This window comes from Sminthopsis crassicaudata, chromosome 1 (genome assembly GCF_048593235.1).
Source record: "Sminthopsis crassicaudata isolate SCR6 chromosome 1, ASM4859323v1, whole genome shotgun sequence".
Classification (NCBI taxonomy): domain Eukaryota; kingdom Metazoa; phylum Chordata; class Mammalia; order Dasyuromorphia; family Dasyuridae; genus Sminthopsis; species Sminthopsis crassicaudata.
In genome coordinates, this window is record NC_133617.1 from 183,801,747 (window position 1) to 183,826,022 (window position 24,276).

Genomic DNA, 24,276 nt, shown 5'->3' on the forward strand with positions numbered 1-24,276 from the left:
GAGAGACAGAAAGAGAGGAGAGACAGAGAGAAAGAAACAGAGAGATAGAGAGACAGAGAGAGACAGAGAGAGAGAGAGAGAGAGAGAGAGAGAGAGAGAGAGAGAGAGAGAGAGAGAGAGAGAGAGAGAGAGAGAGGAGACTAATTATTTTTTGTAATTTATAATTCCAGTCAGCATTAGGGAGGGGGAAGTTTTTTCTAGAGTCATGATAAAACCTGGCATATCCAAGGAAATTTACCATTTCTCCCCACAAATCAGATCCTCTTCTTACCTTCATCCTGGTAATGCTTCCTTTTCTCAGTCATTTAGCTTGAAATTTCCTGGCCAACCTTGACCTGATGTATATCTCCATTTATTAAATTCAGTGGCTTCTTTTTGATGTCCCTGATTTCTTTACCTTTTACTGCATTCTCGTTGCTACTTTCTTTGCTAGGGTGGTGATTCTTGCCCCAACTCTGCCATTTAGCAGAGGCCTCAGGGGCCTAAGGAACACCCTCTGTAAGTGGCTATGACCTGGATGAAGAAGCGGAGGCAGAGGAGTGAGAGGGAGCAGTAAGGAGGAGTACCTGTGGGAGTACCTGTGGGGGGAGGTCACGGAGAAAGTATGCCTAAGGGGGTCAGAAGCTGGTGAGCAGTCCAGACTGGCGAGGACTCTGGGTAACTTTGAGGAGAAGATTGTAGAAGAAAAAAGGAGTCACAGGAGTGGGAGTAGCAGCTGGAGATGACCTTGTAAAGGAGCTTAGCCACAAAAGGCTGGTGAGGTAGAGGACAGTCTATAGGAATGGACGGACCAAATGAGAATTTTTTTTCCCATAGAAGCCATGTGCACTCCAGCTTTTTGTCATCGTGTGTTCCTTTTTATGTGGGCAGCCTCACTCTTCCTCCCCAGCCTCTTTAGACTATTTGAGAGTTTTTCACATGTTTTACATAATAATTGGAATATTTCCATTTCTTATGTTGTTATATATATATATAAAACTATATATATATATATAACATACATATATAACATATATATATATAACTATATATATATAGTTGCTTATAATCTGGCATAATGTGTGTGTAGGAACTAGGATGGAAGAAGAATTTATAATCGTTGTTCTCTACTCAGGGTAGTTACATGTTAAGAATTGTTAAGGAATTTCTGAACTTGTCTTTTTGAGTTGTCAAACTCAAAACACTGGACCCAAAGCACTAGGAGTCTCTAATGTTAGGACAAGGCCCCTACCCCTCCTCACCCTTTCCCCAAGCCCCAGCCGATAGAATTTGTTGCTTATGTCCCAAATTGGGCTCTAATGCAGATGCCAGACAGTCTATACTAGGCAGGGACCCTTAAGAGTTAAAGAGACCAAATATCTTCATGATCTAGCAGTTCTTAAGGAAAAGAATGTGATTTTTGCAGCCACCTGTTCTTCCCCTTTGATTGGGGTTTTGTCCTTTTCTCACCTTTACTACACATTTCCCCTCTTTTGCCACAACCCTTTAGGTAGAGATTCTAGGGTCTCTTCTTTGTTCTGCTGTCATAGGTGTGACAAACTTCTGCATGGAGTATTACTCTTTGGGTTCCATATGCAGAGTCATTTCTCTTGTAATAATGTCAGTTACATTCTATCCTGAGTAGGGGACTAAGATTTTAAATACTTCTTCCTCACTGAATTAGTAAAGGTATGGCAGAAGAGCATGTTTGGTATTGGAAGATTAGTAAATTGGAGAATTTAAAGCTGATGAACAGGAAAGTGGTACATTTATGGATGATGGCAAGATTGGAATAAACTTATTTTTTAAAGAATTTTTTTCACTTCTCTGAGCTTATTTGAAGTGGATGTACTTTATTTTTTTTTTGTCATTCTTTTTTGCTTTAGAGTTTCTTTTTTGTTTAGACAATTATATAAGTGAAATATTTTGTTTTGTGATTATTCATTGACCTACAATGCTACCCTTATGTAGAAGCCTTCAGGATAAAATGAAGATTGTTTGTCATTTAGAAGAGTAATATTAATTCTTCCTTTAATGTCTTCCACTGACAACTGAAGGACAATACCTGTCATAAGATATTTAAAATAATAATAATTTGGGCCATAAAGAATACAGAAAACTCAGGACTAAGGAAACTGAGGCATCAGTCTTTCCTTGAACTTTATAAAATCATGAGCATATTTTTTACTTTGATTTTTGTCACAGATGCTGTAATATTTGGTAGTTAAGTTAAAAAAAAAAAGTCCTGTGATTATGATCCAATGTAGCAGAAAGTATTTCTAGGAATCTAATTTATTTTGAACTTTTCTTGTTTGTTTGTTTGTTTTCTTTTTTCTGAGGCTGGAGTTAAGTGACTTGCCCAGGTCACACAGCTAGGAAGTGTTAAGTGTCTGAGACCAGATTTGAACTCGGGTCCTCCTGAATTCAAGGCTGGTGCTGTATCCCTTGCACCACCTAGCTGCCCCTGGTTTTGAACTTTTAAAAGGCTGTTAGTTCTTGCAGAAGTGGATGTTAGGTATTATTTCATGTGTTTTTATTATTCTAGAGAAAGTACCTAAAGTACTCCAACTTAAAAAAACAAAAAACAAACTTATTTAAAGTTATATTTTGGGGAAAAGTTAAGGAATTTAGTTGAAATAATTGCAGTTCCCATATTGGAATGTGATGTTAGTATAGTTCCTATTCCACTCTTGGAATAAAGAAAAAAAATTAAATGGTGATTTTAAACAAACAAAGCTTTATTGATATTTGGGGGTAAAATCCTTTTTTACAAGGCATTTGCATTGTTAACTTTTATATAAAGTTTGGTGATTTGCATGCAAAACTGAAAGATAGAATTCTTATTTAAAAATAATTACCTACAGAGATATCCAACTATATTTTCATTTTTAACCTTAATGCATTGTCATTTAAATTTTGTTCTTTTAAATTATTTTTGGCTTAAGCTGTAGAAGATTTAATTAGACTGGAAGAAAAATGAGGAAATAGTTTTTAGAAGTTATTATGTTTAAATGCAGCCTTGAATATATTAGGAGACACTGATACTTCTTTTAGTAAGTCACAGGAAAATAGGAGTCTATTCTGTTTTTCTTTAGCATCAGATGTAGCTCTCTGGGTACAAAGGTAATTGGGTCATAATTGGATTGTTGGTCATTGGGGACTTCATCATTGGATCATTGTGAACACTTGTAATGGTCATTTGGCACATAGGATATTGGCTGTAAGTAATTGAGTCATTGGGTATAAAAATAGATCATTGGGTATGTAGGTGATTGGGTATATAACTAATTAGGTCATTGAGTAAACAGGTAATTGGTTCATAATTGAGTTGTTCGTTATATAGGTAATTGGCTTTTTGAATATAGGTCATTAGGTCCATAGATAATTGGGTCATAATTAGGTGATTGTTTCCATAGGTCATTGGGTCATTGAATACATAAATAATTAGATGATAATTGGGTCATTGGGAACATATGTAATTCCTTATATAGGTCATTGTTCTGATAGGTATATGGAGTCAAAATTAGGTCATTTTCATTGCTGATATAGTTAATCGATTCATTGGGTTCCTACGTAATTGAGTCATTGGCTTCACATGATTCATAATTATTATTAGATATATATGTCTTGGGTCATAATTGGATATATATGACATTGAATCATAATTTGGTCATTGATCATTGGGCAAAGTTAATTGAGTCATTGGGTATCTAGGTAATTGAATCATTGACTCTAGTTCTGATTAAAAATTGGGTTCATAGGTAATTGGTTACATGGGTAGTTGTATCATAATTGGGTCATTGGTCATTTGGGATATAGTTAATTGAGTCATCGGGTCTATTGGTAATTCAGTTGTAATTGGGTCATTGAGTCCATTGTTGGGTACATGGATAATTGGGGCTAGAATTGAGTCATTGGATATAGAGATTATTAAATCATTGAATATAGAGCATTGGAATTATAGAGGTTATTAGGTCATTGGATACATAGGGCATTGGGTATATAGGTAAATGAGTCATATTTGGGTCATTGGGAACATAATTATTTATTGGGTATAGAATTATTGAATCCATAGATTATTGTTGGGTAATTAGTTATTGGGCATATTTAATTTGGCTTTAACTGTTTTTTATTTTGTTTTGACTAATTTGAATATAGTTCAATTAGCTTTATCTGGTTTCAGCAGGTTCTGATTGGTTTGATGCAGTTTTGACCTGTTTGATCAGATTCTGTTTTACCAGTTCCAACTGGTTTTTACTATTTCTGATCAGCTCTGTTCTGATTAGAACAGAGTTCTGACTACTTTGAAATGATCTGTATTAGTCTGAGCTGGTTCACACCAGCTATACTGGTTCTAGCTAGTTTTAACTGGTTCTGACTGGTTTTGACCAGTTTTGTACAGTTCTAACCAGTTTGGACCAGTTTTGACTGAACAAGTCACTTAACTTTTTTTCTGTGCCTTTTACTTTATAAGTCTGAGATTTTTAGATCTGAGTAATAGAGTAGATGATAGCATACAGAAATGGGGAAGTTGGAAGAAGAGATTTAAATATTTAAGTAGACTGTGATTAATTTAGTTTAGAGCATGAGAAGTTTATGGTGTCCATCAATTTTTTAGGTGGAGATAAGTTTCCAGAGCCAAATAATCACTTAGTGGCCAACCCTTTAGTGATAACATTTAATACAGTTTCTTGTCAGATAAGACCATAATCAAATTATTTGTAACTTAGTGTAGAGCCTACTATAACTTTGATTTCTTTTGAAAGACTTCTTGGGACACTGGGTAGAATTTATTCTAAATTGAGGCATCACAATTGTACTTTAATAGAAGAAATCTGTATGAACTGTGATTTTAATATGTAGTTTTTTCAGGATTTTAAGTAGTTTTTATCTTGTATTTGGAATAATATGCCTTCTTTTGTTTGAACTCTGTTTCCTTGTTTCAAGTCCTCTAGTACTTCATTCATTTCCAGTGATTTTTCCAAGATCACCAAAACACATATAATTTAAAGTTACAATTCTTTTCTTTGTTTTCTTCTGTTTTTAGAAAATCCATCGGAAGCTGATTTGTGGCTGTTAAATAGTTGCACAGTAAAAAATCCAGCTGAAGATCACTTTAGAAATTCAATTAAGTAAGTGAAAGTTGTTCTTTTTTTTTTTCCTTCTAAAGGGAAGCAAACTCCAAAAAGGAATAGCAAAACCAGTGCCTTACATTTAGTAGTAACACAATAAATGTTCACTGGTTTGAACTGAAATGTGTACACTATCAAAAGACTTGCTTTACAATGTGAATCTTTTCATAGGTGATTGTGTTATTGTCTGAGGCTGGATTTGAACTTGGGTCCTCTGACTAGAGTTAGGGTTGATGTTCTATCCACAATACCATCTAGCTGCCCCAGAATTTTATCTTTTAATTATTTTTTTCATGGAATTCTTTGCTAGAAATTTGTAAAACTGTCCCTAATGCTGTTGACGAAGTGACTGACTACATGATGAAGTTGCATGGAAAAAACGAAAAAAAATTTTTTTTGTAGAAATTATGACAATATGTTAATAGTCCTCTGGCCAAATCTTTGGTAAATTTTGAGCATTTAGGCAGGAGTTGAGAAGACAAATAGAAAAGATTAAAGTTACATAAAGTAGTGGACATCTATTGATGTATGATATCCTGCTTCTTTTCCCAGAATAGCTTAAGATCTAATTGGGAGGGTAGGGCATACACAAAAAAGGTCAGCAGAATTAAAGGTAAAGTATGCTGGATGGCATACTTTAGACCAGGGGGTTCTCAAACTATGATGTGGCCTGCCGGGTTATGGCAAATGGGCTGAGGGGCAGAGACAAAGTGTGAATTTTTGTTTTTACTATAGTCCGGTCCTCCCACACTCTGAGGGACAGTTTAAAAAGTTTGAGGACCATTGCTTTAGACAGTAAGTCCTATTGGAGTTTAGAGGAAAGAATGATCATTGAGGTCAGAACTAAATGTGGAAATTGAGACAGATATTTCAGGAAGAATAAGATTTAGAAAAAAAAAAAATGAAGCTGCAAAAAAGAGAACCTAAAGCAGAGATCTAAGCACAATCGTCTTTTTTTGTTTTGTTTTTAATGGTATTTTATTTTTCCAAATACATGCAATGATACTTTTTTATCATTCATTTTCACAAAACCTTATGTTCTAGATGTCTCCTTCTCCTCTCCCTTCCTCCTTCCCAACCAAGGGAAGCAATCTTAATAGAGGTTAAATGTATACAATTCCTCTCAACATATTTTCATATTTGTCATGCTGAACAAAAAAAAATCAGATCAAAAGGAAAAAAATGCACAAGAAAGAAAAATACAAGTAAACAACAGCAACAAAAAAGGTGAAAATACTAGGATCACATTCAGTCTCCATAGTTCTCTCTCTAAATGTGGATGGCATTTTCTATCATAAGTATATTAGAATTGATTTGTATCATCTCATTGATCATTGTCTTATCTTGTTGTTGCCATGCATAATGATGTCCTGGTTCTGCTCATTTCACTCAGCATCAGTTCATGTAAGTCTCTCCAGGCCTTTCTAAAATCATCCTGCTGGTCATTTCTTATAGAACAATAATATTCCATAACATTCATATACCACAATTTATTCAGCCATTCTCCAATTGATGAGCATACACTCAGTTTCTAGTTTCTAGGCCACAACAAAAAAGGCTGCCACAAACATTTTTGCACATGTGGGTCCCTTTCCCTCCTTTAAGATCTCTGAGATATAAGCCCAGAGTTGGGTCAAAGGGTATGCACAGTTTGATAACTCTTTGGGCATAGTTCTAAAATGCTCTCCTGAATGGCTATATCCATTCACAGCTCCACAGACAATGTATTAGGAGCACAATTATTTATTTATTAAGGAGACCAGGGCTCCTAAACTATTGAATCTAAGACTTTCCCCCTCTGTCAAGGATCCTTCTGCTCATGGGCTTTTGGGAAGTCCTAAGAAGGTCCCTCCTAACTCCTTTAATTAGCTAAGGGAAATATCTGTAAATCACTGCTACTTTGTCAGAATGTTTTCTACTGGCCATCAACCTCTACTGTTTTTGTTAACAGGCATTCGGGAGGCCTGTTTCTACATTTCTGCAGGCCATAAAACTATTTGAAACATCCACAGGCCATATGTCAGCACAGTCTTGGGGCCTGTCATTTGTTATCAATTTTCTAGTATAACTTTCATAGACTAGTGTAATGTTCTCTTGTCTAAATTGTAGTCGTTCTCTGGTGCAGGTTTCTTGGGGAGCTTCTGGAGGCAGCCTTCCTTTCAGTTCAGTTCAGTAATCCCAAATGCAGCCAGGAGTTAAAGTCCAGATCTTTTATTGTGTCCTTCAAAGTCCTGAATCTTTTTCTGGGCCTGGTGAGCTTTAATAGCGGTCTATCTCTCTCCTTGGTTCCAAGAACTCCCTCCAAATGTCTCTAGCCAGCTTCAGCCTCTCATCCTCCCAATGTTTCCAGCCAGTACAAAGATGGAAATTGGAATGAATCTCTGACTTTGAATCGCCCGAAGTCTTCCTTGGCCCTGAAAGCGTCTTGCTTATATGCCCCCCACAGAGTATTTGCCAATTATTATATCACTAGGAAACCATTATTTGTTGTAGGATTAAATCAATGCTAAACTAGATTTAACTATTGTCTCCTCAATTCCACTCAGTACCTTGTTTCAAGTTCTGGCCCCTAACATCTCCTTGTAGGGTCAGATCAATCATACTGAACCATGCTAAATTAGATAACTACTGTCTCTATCCATTCCAGTGACTTAGCACCTTGTAAAAATCCTAACAGACTAGAATAAGTTGTGCTTTTTAAAGTATAGTCAAAATACATTCATAGAAATACGGGTGGGGTCGGAGGGTGGGATGGAATGGTATTAACATAGTACATTCTTCACACAAATTAGTATAAATCCTTATAACAGGCCTAATACAGTATAATTCTATCTTATAAACCAGATATAAGTGATATAATACATGATAGATTAAGTAATTATAGTTTATAGGATTCTCTTTAACCAGCATTAACTAGAGTTATCTCTTCTACATCATAAGGGTTAGGAGTGAGTGCCCCCTGAATCTGAAAATCTGTGTAAAATTTTTTGGCCATCTCTTCCTACCAGAGAAGATGTATGAATTTTTTTCTTTTCTTTTCTTTATAGTGCTTTATTGTCAAATTTGGGGTGACATTATATAATATCATACATACAGTTTATGCTTTTCTGAATTTTTTTTTCTGTGACTTCTGTTGGCTTTTGCATGTTATCTACACCTTCTATAAAACTTCCCTCAAATTCTCATTTAATTTATTATGCTGACCTATGATATTTATCAAAATCATGATGGGGAAAGTTGCAATGTGGAAGAGATGACTGTACATCAAACTTAATCCTATTCAATTTAACTCACTAATAATTGACACTTCTTAAATCACATTGAACTGGGTAAATAAATACTTATTAAATTGAGTAGAAGTATCAAAATTATTTTCATGGAAAAGAAAAAGAAAGTATATTTTCACAGAGAATATTTGGGTGAACAATGATGAAAAGATAGAAATTTGATAGCATCTTCATTGAAATTTTTTTTTTTTTACAGAATATCTAATTCCACATAAAAGCATCTGAAAGATTCTTAAAAATATCAATTAAACTTTTTTAGAATTTATGGATCACATTTATGACCATATTCCTTAACCAAGGAAACCTTTATGTATCAAAGAAACAAATATTCAATCAATTAACTTAAAAGTGGGCTTGTCTCATAAGCCTCTTCAAGAAAGTGGCTGGAACACAGTGTGGGGGGAGAGAAATTCCACATGACTACCCTTCCCTCCACTCCAGCTCCAAAGAAGCAGGGGGAAAGAAGGTGAGCTAGACTGCATCCCTAGTCAAAACATTCCTTCATGTTTCCCACTCAATTTTCCCCACATAGAAATCCTTCCATTAAAAACTTTTCTGTCTTTCCCTACTTCCTAAATCACTTTCATTCTTTTTTCCTTCAAAATTTAAGATTCACAATATAGTGAATAGCTAAGTGACTCCAAAACCCACATATCCAGCAGAGCTGGATTTAAAGCATAATTTATAATGTTAACAAATGACTCTTTTAACAAGCCATTGTTCTTAAATCTTATACTCAAAGATAACCAGATCTGGCCTGCATAGGGCAACAGTAAAATTATTTTAAAACTGTCCAAAAGGATACTTTTTGTTTTGTTTTGTTTTTTTGTGTGTGTGTGTGTGGTTTTTTTTTTTTTCCACTTAGGTTTAATTTAAACTAGTTTTCAAAACCTTTCCACAAGCATAAACTCCTTTGTCCTCTAGAGGCCTTATCTGCTCAGCTCAACCTAGGCCAGGCTTGAATTTTATTGCTTTTTTCCTCCTCTCTAACTAACAGGCTGCTATTTTTTGTTCCTTTACTTCCAGATTAATACACCAGGTCAAAAAGTTTAATATCATTAGCAAATTTTATACTAAGCATAGTTGCAATATTGAAATAATCAATTGCCAAATTTCTTAATCATTGTTCTTAAAACTTAACAGAGCTCTTAAATAAAAGACAGACAAATCACACAAAACACAAATTACACAGACATAGACTGCACAGTTACAGCCTTAAACAAAACATTTAACACATTCAGAGTAGGGGCTTTTCCAAGAGAAGTTTGTTTCAGTTTGAGATTCTTCCCTCCCAGAATCCAAAGGGAACTTCTCTAAACTTCCAAGACCCATTTGGTGCATTTCTCTGCCTTCATAGAGAATGCCTACATATAACCAGAACCAAGATTTTGCCTGGAGGCAACCAGAATCAGAACCAGACTCAGAGTAGTATAATTTTAATTTCCATATTTTCAGAAGAGTTTTATAAATTTGGATGTTCCTAACAGGAGAAAATGAATTTTTCTCAATTCAGAATGAGACAATGCTTAAGTTTACTTTTTTTTTTTTTTTAAAGGATCTTCCAACATATTATTAAAGTATAAATATGATAGAAAGTTATAATTGCTAACTTTTATTCTACAGAAACTTAAAAAAAAATTCCAGGAATATCTTTTTGTATGACATGGCTGATAAACTGATCACTTTTGATCTCATAGTCATACTGCTAAATCACTTAAGTCTTACATACCTTCTCCGTCAAACTTTTTTCCCCTCTGATTAAAGTTCCAAAGGTTGGGATACTTAAAACCCTCCGAAAGTTTTCCTTTGTTCAGGATAGAAATTGGACTTCTAGTTCACTCCACTTTCTATTTCCTATGAGGTACCCCACCCAATGTGATCCAAGTCCCTTTTGGATTTCTTTTGTATATTGTCTTCCCTCATTACGTTGTATGCTCCTTGAGGGTAGAGAATGTCCTTTCTTTTTCTTATTTGTATCCCCAGCACTTGGTGCAGTGGATGGCACTTAGTAGGCCCCTTAATTGTTCTTGTAATGTAATGAAGTAGTTTTTTTTTTTTTTTTTTTTTTTTTTTTTTTAAGGCAGGTGTGGAGGAGGGATTGGGGAGTGGGGTCATGGTCTGGGAGATATGTGGCTAGAAATACTGATTTTTTTTTTTTTAAGAGGGGCCATTGAAATATATATATATATGTATATATATATGTATATATATATATATATGTATATATATGTATGTTTTAATGCGAAGAAAAAAGAATATGCAAGATGCAACAAGCAGACTATTTTGAATTATCATAGAGTTTATTATATGCTTTTACAAAAGCATATAGAAATTAATGGTTTCATAGTCTCATTGGGAATCCTCTCTTTTTTTCCTTTCTCTCATTATCCTTTTTAAGTTTTTATGTCCAGAATAAAAAAAAAAATCTTGTATATATACATATATATAATTATAACTTTTTATATCATTTAAAATTTTAAATTTAAATTTATTATAAAAATTATGCAAAAATAATTTTCAGAATTCATCCTTGCAAACAAAACCTTTTGTACCAAATTTTTCTCTCTCCCTTTTCCCCATCCCTTTCCCTAAAGAGTTAGAAATTCAATATATGTTAAACATGTATAATTCTTCTATACATGTTTCCACATTTATCATGCTACACAAGGAAAATCAGATCAAAAAGGAAAAAAAAAGAGAGAAAGAAAACAAAAAAGCAAACAAAAAAACAACAAAAAAGGTGAAAATACTATGTTGTAATCCACATTCAATCCCGATACAGCTCTTTCTGGATGCAGATGGCTTTCTCCATCACAAGTATATTGGAATTAACTTGAATCACCTCATTGTTGAAAAAGAGTCATGTCCATCATAGTTGATCATCATATAATGTTGATGTTGCTATATATAGTGTTCTCTTGGTTCTACTCACTTCACTTAGCATCAGTTCATGTAAGTCTCTCCAGGCCTCTCTGAAATCATCCAGTGTGTCGTTTCTTACAGTATAATAATATTCCATAACATTCATATACTATAACTTATTTGGCCATTCTCTAACTGATGGGTATCCATTTACTTTCCAGTTCCTTATCACTACAAATAAGGCTACCACAAACATTTTTTGCACATTTTCCCTTCTTTAAGATCTCTTTGGGATATAAGCCCAGTAGTAACACTGCTGGGTCAAAGGGTATGCATAGTTCGATAGTCTTTATGGTATAGTTCCAAATTGCTCTCCAGAATGGTTAGCTCAGTTCATAGCTCCACCAACAATGTATTAGTGTCCCAGTTTTCCCATATCCCCTTCCAACATTTATCGTTATCATTTCCTCTCATCTTATTCAATCTGAGAGATATATAGTAGTACCTTAAAGTTGTCTTAATTTGTATTTCTCTGATTAATAGTGATTTAGAGCATTTTTTCATATGATTAGAAATGGTTTTAATTTTTTCATCTGAAAATTTTCTGTTCATATTCTTTGATAATTTTTATCAATTGGAGAATGGCTTGATTTCTTATAAATTAGAGTCAGTTCTCTCTGTATCAATGAGACCTTTATCAGAATCCTTGGATGTAAAAAAAAAAGTTGTTCCATTTTTCTATTTCCCTTCTAATCTTGTCTGTATTGTTTTTGTTTGTACAAAACCTTTTTAATTTAATATAATAAAAACAATCCACTTTGTATTTGTATTGTACTCTAGTTTTTCTTTGTCCATAAATTCCTTCTCCACAGATATCAGAGGTAGATTATCCTTTGTTCTAATTTTTGCTTATAGTATCACTCTTTTATGTCTAAATCATGAACGCATTTTGACCTTATTCTTAACTGGGTATAAAGGTGTTGGTCAATGGCTAGTTTCTGCCATACTATTTTCTAATTTTCCCAACAATTTTTGTCAAATAGAGAGTTCTGATCCTAGAAGCTGGATTCTTTGGGTTATCAAACACTAGATTACTATAGTCATTGTGATGAGATTAGATTCAGGGAACCAAATGATGAGATTAGGGTTCCTGATGGTCAGGGAATCAAATGTCCTCGGGAAGGGTCTTTTACAGAGGCAGGATTCAAGGAGTTTTAGAGTTTTAGGGCTCCCTTTGTCAACTGATTATTGTGTCTTGTGAACCTAAATTTTCCACTGATCAGTTAGTTAGCCAGTACCAAATGGTTTTGATGACAGCTGCTTTATAATATAATTTTAGGTAGCTCTGATATATCCACCTTTCTTTGCAAATTTTTATTAATTTCCTTGAAATTCTTTACCTTTTGTTCTTCCAAATAAACTTTGTTATTATTTTTTCTAACTCTGTAAAGTAATTTATTGGCATTTTGATTGGTATGGCACTGAATAAGTAGATGAATTTAGGAAGAAATCGTCATTTTTATTATATTAGCTTGGCTTAGCCATGAGCACTGGATATTCTTCTAGTTGTTTATGTCTGATTTTATTTGTGTAGCAAATGTTTTGTAATTGTGTTCATATAGTTCCTGACTTTGTCTTGGCAGATAGATTCCCAAATATTTTATATTATCTATAGTTTTTTAAAATGAAATTTCTCTTTATCTCTTGCTGCTGGACTTTGTTGATAGCACATGGAAATGCTGCTGATTTATGTGGATTTATTTTGTATCCTGAAACTTTGCTAAAGTTGTTAATGATTTCTAGTAGTTTTTAGTTGATTCTCTTGGATTCTCTAAGTATACCTTCATATCATTTGCAAAGAGTGATAATTTTGTTTCCTTCTTATCTACTCTAATTCCTTTAATCTTTTTCTTTTCTTATTGCCAAAGCTAACATTTCTAATGCAACATTGAATAGTAGTGGTGAATAGTGGATAAGCTTATTTCACCCCTGGTCTTAAAGGGAATGGTTGAAGTTTATCCTCATTATGTATGATATTGATTTTAGATAGATGCTGCTGATCATTTTAAGAAATACTCCACTTATTCCTATGTTCTCTAGTGTTTTTCATAGGAAAATTAAGTTCCACATTTTCTCTTTTCTTCTCTTGCCTCCACTTTCCCTAACACAGTAAGCAGTTTAGCCTAGATTGCATTATTCAGTCTTGTAAAACATTTCCATATTAGTCTTGTTGAGATAGAAAAAACAAACCAAAAGGAAAAAAATGGGAAAAAAATAAGAAAGTGAATAATAGAATACTTTCTGTATTTAGACTGCATTCAGTTCTTTATCTGGTGGTGAATAGCATTTTCCATTAGAAGTCTTTTGGAATTGTTTTGGATCACTATCTGAGAATAATAATATTGCTGTGACTATGCACAATGTTCTCTTGATTCTGTTTATTTCACTTTGCATCAGTTAATGTGACTTCACATTTCTCTGAAATCTACCTGCTCATCATTTCTTATAGCACAATAATATTCATTACAAACATATACAACTTGTTCAGCCATTCCCCTAGTTAATGGACATCCTCTGTTTCAATTCTTGGCCACCATAAAAAAAGAATTGCTATTAGTATTTTTGTATTATTAGGTGCTTTTTATCCCCTTTGGGGCATAGTTCCAAATTGCTCTGTAGAATAGTTGGATCAGTTTACAACTGTATTAGTGTCCCAATTTTCCCATATCCCCTCCAATGCTTATCATTTTTTTTTTTTTTTTTGTCATATTAATCCATCTGATAGGTATGAGTGGTACCTCAGAATTATTTTAATTTGTAATTTTGTGATTATTAGTGATTTACAGCATTTTTCCATAGGCTTGTAGATAGTTCTGATTTCTTCATCTGAAAACCACCTATTCATATCCTTTGACCATATATCATATATCATATATCAATTGGGAATGACTTGTATTCCTTCAAATTTGAGATTTTCCCCAGTGTTCTGCTGTAATGCCAGAGAAATTGCGGCAAGATAGAGATTAGAGAGTATTTAATAATTTATTTAAAAAGGAGAGATTTACTGGGACCAAGTGGATCCATGGTTTGGTTCCAGGGCTGAATGAGACTATGGTCTCCAAGAATCCAGCAAACAATGTGAGTTCTCAATGACATATTTACATGTGGCCCAGACACAGTAGACTGAGGCAGGGGCAGAGTCATGGTGCTAATAGCAGGAACAGAGTCTGACAGGTTGGGGCAAGCCACGGAAGATGGGATAACATAACGGGGGAGGCACCCCAGAGATGGGGAGGGACATCTTGATAAGTCAGTATCTGATATTCTGATAGCTTGGGATGGAGAGAGGCATTCTGATATTCTAAAATATGATATCTTTTATCCTTATCAAATATTCTGATTAACAGGGAGGGAAGGATTTTCAGGATTGATCAGAACAATGATAAATTGAGGCAGAACAATTAGGGAAACTGAGTCAGGATAATAAAAGAGAACTGTGGCATAACCTTCCTCTAGAAGGTCTTAGCACCATAATTTTGATCAATCAAAATAAAACTAGAAAAATGCAAGGACTTATGGCAAGGACAAGTCTCTCCCTGATAATCCCAGACTTATTAGCATAAAAACAGCATTCCTCATTTAGGGAGGCACACAGGCCTCCCTGTTGCAGAAATAGCAAGTCTGCTCCAGTTGGAGAGCATTTCAGCCAGATAATCCAGTTTGAGATGGATAGTTCACTGTGAGTTAGGTCTGTGGTTATTTGTGCATTCCACTCAGCCTCTGCTTATACGGGGAGTAGCAGTGCTCAAGACAGTGCTGCTGCCCATCCTAAGAGGGGCACTCTAAGTCTGTCAGGGACTCCAAAAGAGGGAAAAAGTGGGTCCTGGAATAGTTCCACCTGCCCCCTCTTGGTAGAACAGGAGCTGCTGGTAAGAGACAGATGTCTGAGCAGATTATGCAGTTAGACCAAGGCAGGCAACCCTGAACTATAAGAGACCTGATATCAAAATGCTGAAATAGTAATTAAGTAACTGAGCTAACAGGAGTGGAGAAACAGATTAGAGAGACTGCTATTCCCCAGACAAGTGTCTGATTTGTGGTTGTTTCTAAAAAATAATCCTAAAACTGAGTCTGCCAGAGCAATTCCAGCAGAATAAGGGATTTCAAATTTAAAACATAACCAGCAAATCATAGTCCAGTAAATTTTAAGCATGGAGTAAAAACGAAAAGGACTGTTTAAAGGATTTCCAACTCAATCTGAACTAATGAGATAGGGGGTAGGGCAGAAGTGCCTAAGAAAAACATATCAGTTTCCCAATTTCCTAACCAGTTTCTTCCTCCCTTTTTTTCTCATGGAAAGGAATTATCAAATAACCATTCCACATATAAATCCCAAGAGTAAATCAAAATCCCTATACATAACAGATTAGTACAATAAGTTCCTAAAAATACCTCAAACATACAGCAATAGTTACACAGTTTTAACAAATCCATCCCAAATTTTAAGTACACAGTAATAGATGATCCAATCAGGGTTCCTAAATTCCCTCATATCAGTCCATCAGGGGTAAGGGACAAAGCCTCATTCAAAACTGCTTTAGGATGGGCACTGGCAGGAGACTCTCAGTCCATGCAGAGGATACATGTGGTGTGGCCTGGCGTACTGACGATCAAAGCTGACCCATGTCTCAAAAGCAAGTCAATACCTGTAATTTGACCAAAATTTAGAACAAAAAAAGCACAAATCTAACCAGTAAAGGTTAGAACAGACTGATATAAAATGTGAAGAGGCCAGTATGAATTGGCCAGCAACTTAATATGTTTTCTTCACAGGTAGGCAAAACGGCTGTCAGCTATAGTCCCAATAGATAAAACAGCAATTATGCTTTTGCCTTTCATTAGTTAGAAACCTTAAAAAAAAACAACTTGAATATCCAGACACAATATCCAGTAGCAGATAGATGATCAGACTAAATACTTTTGCCCTCATATTTAGGATGTAATGATTACATATAACCAACTTGGAAATAGCAAGGTATGATGTAATTGAATTGCATTTACAGTTTCTTATTGACCATTCCTCTGATTATAGAAATTAGTTACAGGAGGAAAAAAATGAAGGGACACAATTATAACATAAGCACTTTAAACTTAAGTTTCAGCAAAACAGGATAAAATAGCTTTAATTCATATTTACTCCAGTTAATTTTTCCACTAACTGTCAGAGGATGGAGCTTTACAACTCTCAAATAGCATTAACTATAAGCCCAAGGAATTTTACTTCCAATAACAAATCTCATTAACTAAAGTTTCAGATAAATTCTAAACAGATGTTTTCCATAACCTTATATTTATAATAGTAAGAATTTCTTTGTAAGTTCACTTCTTTCGTATCTAAGTACACAGTTTCACAAGTGAACATTATACATACACATCATTTTATTTATGAAAATACTCAATACATAGATACATATCCCAAATTATATATTATCCACAACAGAAAGATTTTCAAAAGGACAAAAAATATTATTTTCAGAGACTCTTTAAATGACCTCAGGATGACCCAATATAATCAATTAAAACTTAGAATATCCTTGCCTTTCCTCCCCCTGCCTCTTTGGAGGTGGAGTGGGGGGAAGGGTGGCCACTTGGGATTGCCCCCTCTCCCCCCCAACCAAGTGTGTTCCAGTCTCTTTCTGCAGAGGCTTGGCTTTGGCAAAAGATTTCAAGAGATAGGCCCAATTTTAAGTTAATTGGCTGACCTATAATTTGGTAGGGCTATTTCTAATTTATTGGAGCAGTTTTCCGTTATTATTTCTTCTTTTCCTCTTTCCTCCTTCCTCCTTCCTCCTTCCTTCTTCCCTGAGGCAATAGGAGTTAAGTGACTTGCCCAGGGTCACACAGCTAGGAAGTGTTAAGTGTCTAAGGTCAAATTTGAACTCAGGTCCTCCTGACTTTAGGACTGGTGCTTTATCCACTTCACCACCTAGCTCCCCCTCTCCCTCCCCCCACACTTTATCTTAATGAGAGAAACCTTTCATCTGAACCTTCTAAGGTTATCTTAAATTGGAAAACATTTCAGATTTTCCTGCCAACTGTGCATCTTCTCACTCATGAAATACAAGAATCAAAAAATGATAAAAGACAAAAAATCAGATAAGTGTATTTATTTTTTGATTTTTAAAAAATTTAAAATTAATTTTATAATTATAATATTTAAAAAAAATTTTTTTTGATAGTACATATGCATGGGTAATTTTTTTATCCCTTGCACTCACTTCTGTTCTGAATTTTCCTCTTTCCCTCCATCCCCTCCCCTAGATGACAGACAGTCCCATACATGTTAAATATGTTATAGTATATCCTAGATACAATCTATGTGGGCAGAACCAAATTTCTTGTTGCATAGGAAGAATTGGATTCAGAAAGTAAAAATAACCTGTGAAGAAAAACAAAAATGAAAACAGTGTAAAAATGAGTGTAAAACTCATTTCCAGTGTTCCTTCTCTGGGTATAGCTGATTCTGTCCATCATTGATCAATTGGAATTGGATTAGCTCTTCTCTATGTTGAAGATATCCACTTCCATCAGAATACATCCTCATACAGTATCATTGTTGAAGTGTATAATGATCTCCTGGTTCTGCTTGTTTCACTCAGCATCAGTTGATTTAAGTCTCTCCAGGCCTCTCTGTATTCATCCTGTTGGTCATTTCTTACAGAGCAATAATATTCCATAACATTCCTATACCATAATTTACCCAACCATTCTCCAATTGATGGGCATCCATTCATTTTCCAGTTTCTGGCCACTACAAAAAGGGCTGCCACAAACATTTTGGCACATACAGGTCCCTTTCCCTTCTTTAGTATATCCTTGGGATATAAGCCCGTAGTTGTACGGCTGGGTCAAAGGGTATGCACATTTTGATAACTTTTTGGGCATAGTGCCAGATTGCTCTCCAGAATGGCTGGATTCTTTCACAACTCCACCAACAATTCATCAGTGTCCCAGTTTTCCCACAGCCCCTCCAACATTCATCGTTATTTGTTCCTGTCATCTTAGCCAATCTGACAGGTGTGTAGTGGTATCTCAGAGTTGTCCTAATTTGCATTTCTCTGATCAATAGTGATTTGGAACACTCTTTCATATGAGTGGAAATAGTTTCAATTTCATCATCTGAGAATTGTCTGTTCATATCCTTTGACCATTTATAAATTGGAGAATGGTTTGATTTCTTATAAATTAGAGTCAGTTCTCTATATATTTTGGAAATGAGGCCTTTATCAGAACTTTATCACAACTGTAAAAATATTTTCCCACTTTGTTACTTCCCTTCTAATCTTTTTTGCATTAGTTTTGTTTGTACAAAAGCTTTTTAATTTGATGTAATCAAAATTTTCTACTTTGTGATCAATAATGATCTCTAGTTCTCCTTTGGTCGCAAATTCCTTCCTTATGCACAAGTCTGAGAGGGAATCTATTCCTCTAATCTATTTATGATCTCATTCTTTATGCCTAAATCATGGACCCATTTTGATCTTATCTTGGTATGTGGTGTTAAGTGTGGATTCATGGCTAAGTGTATTTTTTACAAAACTAGAAAGTTTATTTTAGTGCCTTGATAAAAAAACATCAGTATAATGTATATAATATATACAATATATATAATCAATATAATTATGGAAAGATCTTTAATAGTTTTAAATGAGAAAATGGCTAAAATCAGTTTTTCTTACAATTTTGGAGGCACAAGGTGAAATTGATTAAAATAGGGAATTTTTTTCCCTGATTTTTTTCCCATCACCTACTTTATACTGCATGTCTTCTTTTCATATTGTATGTTATCACATTTGGATTTTCAGAGATGTTTTCCCTGATTTAGTGATTGAATAAAAAATCACTTAAAACGAGTACATTGTCTGTAGGAATTTTTAAAATTTAAAGAATTCTTTCCAATAGATGAACTCAACTCCTTTCTGAAAAATGGAACTGAATTATGACAGGTAGAGCATTTGTCATTTAAAAATACAAAATACAAAAATTAAGCTCTAGTTTTTTGCATAGTATTGTGCTTTGTAGTATAAAAGATACATTTTATATCATAGAATTTGAAAATTTTGTGAACAATTGATGACAAGGTTAATTTTGCCATTTAAAATTTTTCTTTGCTATAAAATTATTGATTTATTTTAGTTTTATATCCCCTTATGCCTCTTCCCCTTCTTCTTCTCACTGATCTCACCAATACAAAAAAAAATAAAAATAAAAAGAGAATATCATTCTGTAAATCAACCAGCATACCAGTAAAACAAACACACCCAAATTTGTTTCTGCATCTGCAAAGAAGGGTGGTGCATTTGGCTAAGTCTGGTCATTATAATTTAACAACTTTGAAGTTTTTTATATTTTATTGTTGCTGTTTCCATTTAAATTATTGTAGTCATTATGCATATTGTTTTCCTTATTCTCTATACTTCACTTTATATTAGTTCATATACATATAACAAATGGATATGGTTAAAAATGTTTAGGATAGATGTAGAAGAAAGAAGACCGTAATTCTGATTTTTTTTTTTTTTAAACATAACTGGTAACTTGGTCAGTGGGGATTTTAAAGAAAGGTAGATCTCAGAGAGAAAAATTATAAGGTTTGGTTTGATTATGTTCAGTTTGTGGAGATCCAAATCTGGAGCTCCGACAAAATGTCAGCATTAGAAATAAAGATTTGTATAAAGATGACTTTGGAAGTAATGGGAATAGATAAAATTCCTAAGGGAGGAGTGCATTGAGTGAAAGATTAGAGAACCAAGAACAGAATAGACACTTGGATAGATACAAATCTAGAAGATTTGTTGGTGACTGAGACTTGGTTTTGTGGATTTGAATTTTCGTGTACTTTTCATTATCTTTTCTTATCTCCTTATTGTTATTGTTATGCTACACTGCTTAATCCTAATTGGACAGTTCTCAGGTTTATGAATTGATTGATATATCTACTGGGATTCATGTAGATTATTGTATAAAAAGTCACTTCTACCAATACCTTATCTGTGCAGGACCTAAATGGTCACTGCATGTGCAAGTTTATGCATGCTTTAATGACAGATGAGGATTCTGTGAGGAGTGACCATATTTCAAAAGTAGTCTGAATTCTCTTTTTCACCTTTTGTTCAGTAAGCAATATAACTTGATCTGTTAGTGGTTTGTACAACAGTATATATTTCTTGGCTCACCTAGGCCTGTAATGGGCCAGACCTTTGGAGAAATATATATGAGGCAAGGATTCCTACAACAAGGTGTTAACTCAGTGGAACTGATAAGACAATGGTTATCTAGTTTAGCAAGTGAGTTCTGTAGTTCAGTATGATTGATTTAATCTTACAACATATAATGGTTCCCTAGTGATATTGTAATGTTCTGTTTCTCTAGATTGTAATTGTTCTCTGGGAGCAGGTTTCTTGGGGAGCTTCTGGAGGCAGCCTTAGTTTCAGTTCAGTTCAATAATCCTAAAATGCAGCCAGGAGTTAAAGTCCTTTACTGTCTCTTTTCAAATCTTATCTCCAGATTCTTTATTGTCTCCTTCAAGTCTTGTCTCCTTCACTTGGGGCTCAGCTAGCTTTCTGAGAGGCAGCCCGGAGTTAAAATCCGGATCCTTTGTTGTGTCCTTCAAAATCCTGAATCTTTTCCTGGGCCTGGTTAGCTTTAGTAGAGGCCTATCTCTCTCCTTGGATCCCCAATGAGCTCTTGTCAGAACGTCTCCAGCCAGCAGGAAGGTAGAGGTGAGAACGAATCAGACTCCGCCTCTGAGTGTGGGATTGTGGGCTCCTGTGTCTTTCTTTGGCCCTGAGAGTTTCTTGCTTATATGCTCCACACTGAGCATACAGCAATCATTTCATCACTAGGAAACCATTATTTGTTGTAGGATTAAATCAATGCTAAACTAGATTTAATCACTGTCTCCTCAATTCCACTCAGTACCTTGTTTCAAGTTCTGGCCCATAACATCTCCTTGTAGGATCAAATCAATTGTCTCTATTCATTCCAGTGACTTAGCACCTTGTAAGAATCCTAACATGATATAATGATTAGCTTATACTCAGTATGATTATGGATTTAATGGATTTAATTTTATTAGAGTATTTAATTAATTTAATTTTATTAGAGTATTTAAGAGATCAGAGTCAGACCTAGAGGAGGACTGGAAGAGACTTGAAGACGGGGCTGTCTTCCTTCATGGTGGCCTGTCCTCTTTCACTTCTCCACTGAGACCAAGGCCCATCTGAACATCCCCCAGAAAGCTAGCCTGGCCCCAGGCAAAGGAGTCAGACTGTGAAGGAGATAATAAAGACTTTGGACTTTATTCCTGACTATTCCTGTGTTGATTATTCTGCTGAAAGCAAAGCTGATCCACTGAGACCTCCAGAAAACTAACCAGAACATTACATAGGCCTGACTAATGCAACTTATTAATAGGTTGGGGAGAAGAAAATGAGACAGTGCAGTTAGAAAAAGAGCAAAGAGAAAAAAATGCAGTTACAATGCCATAATAATCATAGACTTAATGATAGAAAAATAATCCCTAGTTTCCTGTTTTCCATTTCCAGACTTCCAGACTCTAGATTCAGTTGTAGTTATATGTTGTTTTTTTTTTAATAGATTTTCTCTTTAAAATCTAAAAGTTTGTATTCATTTAATTCATTTCCTAACAGCAAATGACATAATGATGATATTCATGGGTCTGATTTTCTTCAGCTTCAGCTTTTTTTCTGTACATACTAAGATCAGTAAGGATAATTTATATAACATTCCATAGTTTTTTTTAATCTCTGGGGTCAAAGAAGCAAAACCTCTTTTTGGGATCTCAGTTTAGAATTCAATTCTAAAGACAGGATTGGTCTTTGGTGAATATCTCAGTTTTTCTGAAAATCCTTCTTGTACTTTCCCTTTAATAGCCTTATTGCAGAGGTAAAAGTTGTTCAGTTTGTGTGACTGAAAATACCCACTTTATAGAACTTTCTCCCATGCATGGTTTTTAAGAATTTGTTGTTCTCTTCTCCTTTCATTTGTTTGTGACATAACTTTTTACATTTAGTTCATGTGTGCATTTGGAGCTTATTGTGATGTATTGTGAATTGCTGGTCAAAATCTAATTTCTGCTAGACTGCTTTCCAGTTTTCCTAAAAGTTAAAAATAAACCTATTAAATAATAACAACCAAAATATTATCAACAAAGATAAAGCAAAAAAAAAATTCCATTCATAAGTAATTACAAAAGACTCAAAATGCCTGGGAGTATACTTACCAAGACTCTGCTAAGATATACAGGAATGCCCCTATAAACACTTTTGACAGAAATGATGTAACATACAAATATTTACTACTTGTATTTTTTACAGATTTAACAACTTGTGTTGGATATGTTAATATAATAAAATGAAAGCTATCAAAATAAATTTATATAGAGAGTATTATGTCATGCAAAACCAAGTTTATCTTTAATGAGTGTGCATGATTTATATTAAACAGTATTGTTTTTGCCTGCAGTCTAGAGATGAGGAAACAGAAACAGATAGAGTAAGTCACTTGGCTTGTATCACACCACTACCTAGTAAGTATCTGAAATGAGTTCTTAACTCAGGTCTTCCTAACTTCAGGTGCAACACTGTTAACTGTACCACCCAACCTGTCATTTTTATGTAAAATAATATCATGTTTTATAGGTAAAAATGATGAAATTGATTCATTTTTATTTAAATAAGTTTCACAAAAACCAGTTGACTAATTTTCTTTTCAGAAACTTGTAACTTAAATTTTTTTTTTATTAAGGCTTTGGTTTTCCTCTACTTACTTTTGAATAATTTTCAGCCTTTTTTTAAATTTTCTTTCTCTTTTGTAGCAGAAGAAAGTAAAGTGATCACATCGTCTTTGAAATTACATATTATGAAATTTTTAATATAATATTTTTAAATAATTAAAAGCAGGTTTATGTTGCATGTTTAGGTAGGAAAATGAGAAGATATTTAGTTAAACCATTTGAAAAGCTGAGTATCTCACTTACTGTTTGGCAGAAATGCCTTGAGTTATATATGTATGGACCTGAGTTTGTGCATATTTGCATAGTCCTGAGTATATGCATGGACCAAAAGAGGAGGAAATTGAAGCTTTCCCTTTTTTCTCATTTTCCTTAAGAATATGGAAACAATCAAAAATTAAAATTCAATCGTACATAAAACTTTGAATTTATTTGGCTAATTCTATGCATCTCATTCCCTTAATATACAGCGAAACCCCAATAAAGAAAAATACATTTGCAGTTGGGAATTTTTTCTGTAATGTTTTTCATATTACACAGCTTAATAGAACCAAAATGCCTTTTTTTCTGGTAAAAATTCTGCATTTTATTTTTCTCTTTTGATTATTATTAAGTGAGAGGTATGGTATGTTCACTTTAAAATTTCTTCAAAGTGACTGTCTTTCCTACTAAATGGGTTTTGAACTACCTACTTGACAGATGGTGTTGGAAGTAATCATTGAAAATCATCATGTATTTATCTATATGTGGACATGTGCATACCAGATGCACTTTGTTTATTTAATATTACTGATTTCTTAAAGAAATATGTACCTTCTGGACAGAGTTGCATAACTTAGGAGAATGAAAGCCTATTAAACTAGATCTTTCAGATGGCTGTCATTTGTAAATTCAATTATAACTTAAAGACTAATTGTGGTTTCTTGATGGGTCTAGATCTAAAAGACTACAATTTAAAAACATATTTAAGTTTGGGTCCCTCCCTGACATATACAAATTATTGGGCTAAAAATCTCTTGATAATTAACTGGCATACTTTTTTTGGGGGGGTTTCTAATTTCTAAAGACATTCAGGTGTTTTTTTTCTGTTTTCTTTCCCTTAGCTAAAAAAAATCCTTCAAATTGTGAATTGATGCTACTAAATGGACTTAGTCGTTTAATATTATGGCTATAGTTTTTATCTTTTAGAGCTAATTGTAAT

General features: G+C 34.2%; 1 protein-coding gene across 3 annotated transcripts in view; it reads left to right on the plus strand.

Moving 5' to 3' along the window:
- CDKAL1 (CDKAL1 threonylcarbamoyladenosine tRNA methylthiotransferase) overlaps window positions 1-24,276 on the plus strand; it is a 625,067-nt gene that overhangs the window by 75,623 nt on the left and 525,168 nt on the right. For all 3 annotated transcript variants that reach the window (XM_074272562.1, XM_074272579.1, XM_074272570.1), the window contains exon 5: window positions 5,027-5,111. In XM_074272562.1, coding sequence (XP_074128663.1) covers window positions 5,027-5,111 — 85 coding nt within the window. The remainder of the gene's footprint in view (window positions 1-5,026; window positions 5,112-24,276) is intronic.